Consider the following 7407-nt stretch of genomic DNA (forward strand, 5'->3'; position numbering starts at 1 on the left):
TTCCCCACACCCATGTGATTTCTCATCCATGCATGCAGATTAATCCACCTCATACGAACTGTCCTACCTTTTAACCAGATCGTGTCTCGGCCGTGTGCGCAGCGGGGCAGATGGGATTCTGAATGAGTGGCACGTGCTATAGTTATTACTGATTTTGTCCACCCTTGATTAATAGACTACATGTCAGTGTTGCATTAAAAGTTGAAACGGTCTCTCTCTCTCTCTCTCTCTCTCTCTCTGACTGCCTTACCCGTTTCTCACGTATACCCTTCTATGCCCCCAGTCTCCCTCTATGGCAGGATTGTCATGAGCTGTGGAGTAAAAAACGTCGGCGGCAGAAGCAGATGCCAGAAGAACTGGCCGCGCCAAAAGTTCCACGGAAAGAGCTGGGACTGGACGACAGCCGCAGTAACACGCCTCAGGGTTTCCCTTCTGCTGGAGGACACAAAGGGCCTGGCGCCACTGCTGCTACCATGCTGGGTAACATTTAATACCCTCTCTGCTCTGCTCTGCTGTGCGCGCGCACACGTATAAGTACACAAATAGCCAGAGGGATCTGTCCCTGTGGGTTTTCTGTACATACTAAATTTTTGTGAATTTGTTCCAAGCTCTGTACATTTGCAGTGGGTCGTGCCCCTTTCAGTGTTAAATGTAATTCGTCTTGCGTAGATTCATGCTTGTAAAATTCACACTTAAAGTAGCAGGTGAACTAGTGATTCACAAATAAAGTTTTAATTATGAGACCAGTAATAAATGCAAATTGGATATTTAAATACATTTTTACAATTAAAGGGGAACTGAAGTCATTTTTAAACTTGCTTTATTTCTTAATTAAGTTTTCAGTTTTATTAACCTTATATCGTGACTCATATTGGCATATTATATTACACTTATCAGCCTTTTCGGTTTTTATGTAGTTCGTTTGGTCCACAGCAGGCGTCGCTTATCCGCGCGATCTTCACGAGACTTGTGCGAGACTTCAAACATGAAGTGTCAGCGCCGCCATTTTGAAAACTGTTTACACAGCGGCCAGATCGCCGTATCATTCCAGTTTAGATTAATCTCAAGATTTGCCAGCTTCATCAGTGATGGAGTGTCAGTCCTGTGCACTGTGGCGCGCCGTGAACAAGGCGCACCTGAGCTCAATTAAAGAACTATGTGTTTTCCTATTTAAGGACTGCGCTGATGCATTTGCATCATGAAGTATTACGATATGCATGCACGCATTACCGAGCTTTTCTACCCGTTGTCTTGATTTCCTGTTTCACGATCCTTGTGCTCGTTTTTGATCTCGCCTGCCGTTCTGGATTTTTTGCCTGTGTATATATTGTCTCACTGTATATATATTCTGCACTTTATTAAACTGTATAGTTCTGCACATGCATCCACCTCCCTCACGTACGTGACATGGAGATTATTCCATACGACTTCGAACCAATGTAGAGTAGAGAAGAGTTGGAAAGACGACAGCATAAGCACGAGTTCATCGCACTGGTATTTATGTCATTACTGTCGCACAATTAAAACGTGCCAGATCAGACGACTCGTGGGTTTTCAAAATAATAAATACATGCATTTATTTTTTTTTTGTGGTCCAAATCCTGCGCTCTGATTGGCTGGCGAGCGGGTCTGTATCCTACGGTACGGATCCCGGTTATGGACCTCTGGCGACTCGCTCGTTCACAACAACAAACATAGTAGAATTTTTTGTCAACATTTTATCTTTTTTTTTTTTTTTTTTAATAAGATTATCAAAAATCTTAAATTTTGCCAGCATTTCTCAGGAGAATAGCATTAATTTTACAGCATGGATAGCGATAACGACAGTGTTCACAGCAAAAACGAGTTTTACTACCCTGAGGAAGAAGAAATAAAAGAAAACATTTCAGGAGAAAGCTAAAAACCTCTAACTGTTGCCAACGCCGAGCAAAAACATGGCTGAATCCTGAATGACTCCTATTTGTATAAATAGGGGACGACACAGGCGGCAAAATGTAGTTTTTTTCCTGCCATGGAAGTGCACTTGTATACCGAGGAGGAAGCCATTTGCATTACAGCCGTGAATGAGGATTCAAAATGGTGGCTCGGCTCGGTTTTCCCTTTCGGGCGCTCTCGTTTTCTGTTAGAATTTGGTAAAGAAAAAAATAAATATATTATTTACCAGCTTAAGGTCGGTCCGTATGGTGAAATACCGTGACCTCGGCCTTGAATACTGACCTTGGCCCAGAGGGCCTCGCTCAGTACTTTCAAGACCTCGGTCACGGTATTTCACGATATGGACTGACCTTAAGCTGGTAAATAACATGTATGTATTTTTGTGATAAATACATATTATACTGAGCGCATTTCCCTTGTAATCCTCCCTAAGGTTTCGGACAGCGCTACAAAATGGCGTCTGCACTATATAGTGAGTAGGGAGCGATTTCGGACACGGAAAACTTCCGGCTTGATTACGTCAGCATTCGAAAGAGGGCGCGTGCGTCTTTTGATAATGTTGGCAGATGTTGGTCACTTTGATTTCCGCTGTACATTTTACTTCCGTCCTACGATGTCTCGCACAGGTCTCAACGAATCTCGTTTACGGTCGTTGCTTTGACATACGGACTGATATATTACAGAGCGTATTTCAAACACTTATAACTTGCTATAGCAGTGACAAAATAGCTGTCAGAAATGTATTCCGATATTTAATAAAATGAGAAATAGAATTTTGATGATAAATTTGCCTTCAGTTCCCCTTTAATCACCATCAGTAAGTCAGTCTAATATCTTGTATAATTTTAGATAAGCTGGACCAGTGGTCCAATTTGATGCAATGTATTCTTACCTTATGCCCTAAGAAACCTATTATGTCTCCGTCAGACCCCAAAGGTCCGAACTCTCAGCTGACCCAGGAGCAGCTGGCGGTGCTTCTGAACTTGCTCCAGTCTAAGAGCGCCCCAGCGGGTTCTGCACAGCTCTCCCAGACCATGGGCTTGAAGATAAACTCTGAAACCCTGCAGCACCTCGCCAAGGCTCTTCTCCCAGGAGCAGCTGAGCCGGAGAGGTCGCTGGAGCCTCCTGCCCAGTCTCAGTCTCAGTCCAAAGCCCCTAAACCCCCACACCCTGTTCCAGCAGTGGGCGGGGCCCCCCGAACCCCACCCCTACCCAAGCCTCCATCACCCCCCACTCCACAGCAGCAGGGTAAACACGACGGAGATGTTTCTGCCACAGCCACGCAAACAGCCGTTACTATGCTGCTCGCTCAGTTTCTCAAGGTCCAGCAGAGTGCAGAAGCGATCGGGACGGAGGGGGCGGATGCAACCGTTTCTACAGCGGTGGGGGCAGCGACTGCACCCCTTCTCCCGACAGAAATAAAACAGCCCCCAGAGCCCAGTCCTGTCTCACCAGGTAAAGCCTGTATGACTGTTTATGTACCCACCTCATTAATTTAAAGGGGTGTTCACACGGCACATATTTGCATCGATGCTGCACTGATGTATTTTGTTGCGATATATCTTACACCGGTGTAAATTTTGTGGAGCGTTCACACGTCACAAACCTGCTTACTAGAGAGAAGCGTGTTAGCACCGGTGCAGCCCCACTTGCGTTCACACGGCAGTTTTTGCGACCGTGCTATACGATAGTAATAATGCGGAAATGAAATATGCGCATGCGTGAAAATGTACTTCCTTTTCCCGGTTGTCATGGCATCACCAAGTGCCGGGAAAACAACGTGGATGAAGACACCAGTGTTGCCAGATACTGCTGACGTTTTCCAGCCCAAAATATGTTCAAATCCGCCAAAATGCACTTAAAACCGCCCAATCTGGCAACACTGGAAGACGCGCAGTTATGTTGTTGTTGATATTCGCCATTTTGGAAGCGCAAAATACTAGGATGCAAATTATGCAATACCCGTATGTAATCAACTCTCCTCACGCGTAGCGAGTCTACCCCTGTAGCATTCAGACGTCCCATTTTATATCGGTGCTGCCCCGCAAACTAGCATTTACTCCGGAGGAAATTTCTTAAACCACCTCCTGAGCAGGGTTAGATTTGCACCGGTTTAAGCAGCTTTCAGGGGCTACACCGCTATAACTTTGTACCGTGTGAACGCTCTACCGGGGCAGCCCCGGTGCTACACCGGAGTAAAAGTTGCTGTGTGAACACCCCTTAAGATTAGGAAGAATAAGGAAAAAAAACCTATTCAATTAGGAATCGGTGATGTGTCATACCCTATATGGCTCATGTTACGCATCAGACGTGGTGACTTTGGCTACGTTCACACTGCAGGCTGAAATGACTCAAATCCGATCTTTTCGCCCATATGTGACCTGTATCCGATCTTTTATTGACAATATGAACGACACAGATCCGATTTTTTCAAATCCGACCCAGGCCGTTTGGATATGTGGTCCTAATTCCGATTCCTATCCGATCTTTTCATATGCGACTTCAGTCTGAACCGCCAGGTCGCATTCATCCGACTTACACGTCATCAACAAGCCACAAACGTCACTATTCTGCGCTGAAGTAGGCGGCGGGTCTCTCAAAAAAAGTTACAACAACATGGCGCATAATCACGGGCGCAGATAGAGGGGGGGACTCGTCCCACCCAGATTTAAATTCACCTCGTTCGGTCCCCCCCACTTATAGGGAGGAAAAAACGTCTATGCTGTCTTTCTTTGCATAAGGCAAACCTCACGGAAAAATCAAAAGACTAATTACCATTCGGTTTATTGAGGTGCACAGCAGTGTATACATAGTTGCAACAACTCACATAAAACAAAACAAAGACTGATATTCGGTTGGTTGAGCTGCGCAGACTGCACAGGTTGCGAGCTCGAGCTTGGTTGCTATGGTTACTAACAAGTTTGACAGGCATATCGGGGTTGGGGTTGGTTTGCTGGCAGCTTTGTCCCCCCCAGTTCAAAAAACGTATCTGCGCCCCTGCGCATGACGTCAGTGCGAGGGACGCTTCGGGCTGTGAAGGTTCTGAATCTTCTCAATGGAAGGACGCAGAGGTTAGGGAGCTGATTTCCATTTGGGGGGATGCAGCTATTCAAGCTAGATTGGATGGGTCATACCGCAACCGGGCAGTTTTACTTCCGTAAACACTGGCCATGCTCACTGCGTGTGACGTCGTCGTATCCTGCAATGCGCATGCGGAACACTTTTAGGTCGCTTTTCGTTCATACTGAGGATCACATACAAGTCGCATATATTTGTTAATGTGAACGACCTCACAAAAAAATCGGATTTCACAAAAAAATCGGAATTGAGCGTTAAGCCTTGCAGTGTGAACGTAGCGTTTGTTGGACTGGAGGAAACAGTGACCACATGTGGTGGTGATTTATAGAAAATAAAGCTTTGAGTGGAAACTCGTTTTAGACAACAAAAACACGTGTGCACTACAAGAGGCTGTTATTTGGTCAGGTGATATTTATAGTTGTCGACTTTGTGAAAATAAAATGCTCAGTTTTTAAGTAATGGTGAAATAATGTGATGAAATGTAAACTGTTTGGGATGGTGGACTTGGACCTTTGGACCCTAGTTGGTTGGTTGTTTCTTGGTGACGAAATAATGTTTTTTGCTCTTGTCTTTCAGCGACTGAGGGGAGCGGATCGTCCTCCAGAGCTCCTGAGCCGCTCTCCATCTTGCCTCCCGATCAGAGGCCCCCGGAGCCGCCAGAACCCCCTCCATGTGCAGACCTGGACTACCGCCAGGCCCCTGAGAGCCAGCCTCTCCTCTCTTCTTCCTGTCCCACCTCTGCAGGACTAGGAGAAGCAGCACGGCCACCCGAGCCCGATTATCCTCCTCCGCCTCCACCGAGAAGCCACTTACCCCCTCCTCCCTTTCCCCCTGCAGGCTTCGGAGAAAGCTACCTCAGCCACATGATGGGAGGAGGAATACCCCCTCATGCTCATGCTCACGTCACATCGTCTGCCCCGGTGCCCTTCCCTCACGGAGCAGCACCAGGTGGCAGTACTAGTGGAGTTCCTGCGGGAGCCAGTGGCAGTATGGTGTTTAGTGGAGACAAGGACCATCGCTTCGAGTACAATCACAGTCCCATACCCGTAGAGGGCACCTCCCACCCCTCTAGCATACATCTCTACAACCCTGCTATTGGCCAGAAGGATGGAGGTGCACCGCCCCCTTCTATTCCACCCCCTCCTCCAGGCCAAGTGTGGGGCTCTCCATCCCAGTCTGGAGCTCTGCCCCTTCCTCTTGGGTACGTCCCCCATTTGAACACTGCAGCACTAAGGGGGAGGGGACTCCCATATTGATTGATTGATTTGATTGGCTCCCAAGAAATGGGAGGGACAACACGGTGACACTCTCACCTCAGATAAGGACAACTGTAAAAGACAGAAGCGGTTGCCATCAATCAAGCCAGCACTGAGTGCACTACAGAGGCACACGTTCATTTGTAATAATTATAATTATGGATGCAGGCAGGCATTTCAGTAGAGTATTGTGGCTTGAGCTACAACAAGAGGGGTGTGACATGAGAAGGATTACGTTTCCTTCTCACTTTTTTTTTTTTTCTTCTCCCCTCTCCTCTCCTATTAGTTATCCCTCTCTATGATTTGGTAATCTATCAAACTGCTGTCTTTTAAATAAAATTTGACCTTTTTTGAGTGTGCATTTACCAGTCTGGGTAAGTGTTTTTATTATCTGTACCTTAGTGATGCCTTTAATTGCGTAAGGACAGACTAGTATTACAATGTTTTGCACTACTGAGTAAAGTAGATGGAAACAACTAAGATATGAAATGATTCTGATGTGCTGTATCTGCACAAGATGAAATGACCAGTAATGTAGGGTTTTTTGTTTTCTCCTTTAATGACTTAACATTGATGGGCTCGGTCCGTTTTTCACTGGAGGAGCTTTTTAAAAAAGCACGTAGCTCCAGTGAGATTGGCAGCACTTGGGTGACTAGGCTCCGTTGAAATTGGTTTGTCTACTGAATGAAACAAAGCTGTATTTTCTCACCAGTTCCACCAGCCATTGTCTACAGCCATTGTAAAATAGAACGAAGAGACCAGTTTAATCCAATTTCAAAAAGCAGAAGAACGGTAATGTCTTTTTTACTAAAATGTTTTGTTCTTTTGGCAAATGTTTATTAAAGAAAAGCCAATAATGTATGTCCTGTTTTGTGTTCTTGTAGCATTGATAAGGTATGATCAATAAGGCCCTGGTCACACTACAACTCGTGACGGCTTTGCGAATAGATGGCGATGAAAAACTGGTCGCATCGCCACCAATCGTCCAATGTTTGTTTTCCAAGCTTTGCGAGTTGTTTTGGATGTCTCTGTTTCCTGAGTGGCCAAAAACTGTGGAAAAATTTCATTGAAATTTGGTAGCGATGTTTGTTTTTCATCGCCAAGCTAAGCAGCGAATACTCGCAGATGGGTTTGGGAA

General features: G+C 45.8%; 1 protein-coding gene across 1 annotated transcript in view; it reads left to right on the plus strand.

Annotated features, from left to right (window-relative positions):
* Positions 1-7130, plus strand: part of cdk13 (cyclin dependent kinase 13) — a 37682-nt gene extending 30552 nt beyond the window's left edge. The window contains exons 12-14 of the mRNA XM_060922472.1: positions 284-480; positions 2863-3390; positions 5590-7130. Coding sequence (XP_060778455.1) covers positions 284-480; positions 2863-3390; positions 5590-6269 — 1405 coding nt within the window. The 3' untranslated portion in view covers positions 6270-7130. The remainder of the gene's footprint in view (positions 1-283; positions 481-2862; positions 3391-5589) is intronic.
* Positions 7131-7407: the final 277 nt, after the last annotated feature.

This window comes from Neoarius graeffei, chromosome 5 (assembly GCF_027579695.1).
Source record: "Neoarius graeffei isolate fNeoGra1 chromosome 5, fNeoGra1.pri, whole genome shotgun sequence".
Classification (NCBI taxonomy): Eukaryota; Metazoa; Chordata; class Actinopteri; order Siluriformes; family Ariidae; genus Neoarius; species Neoarius graeffei.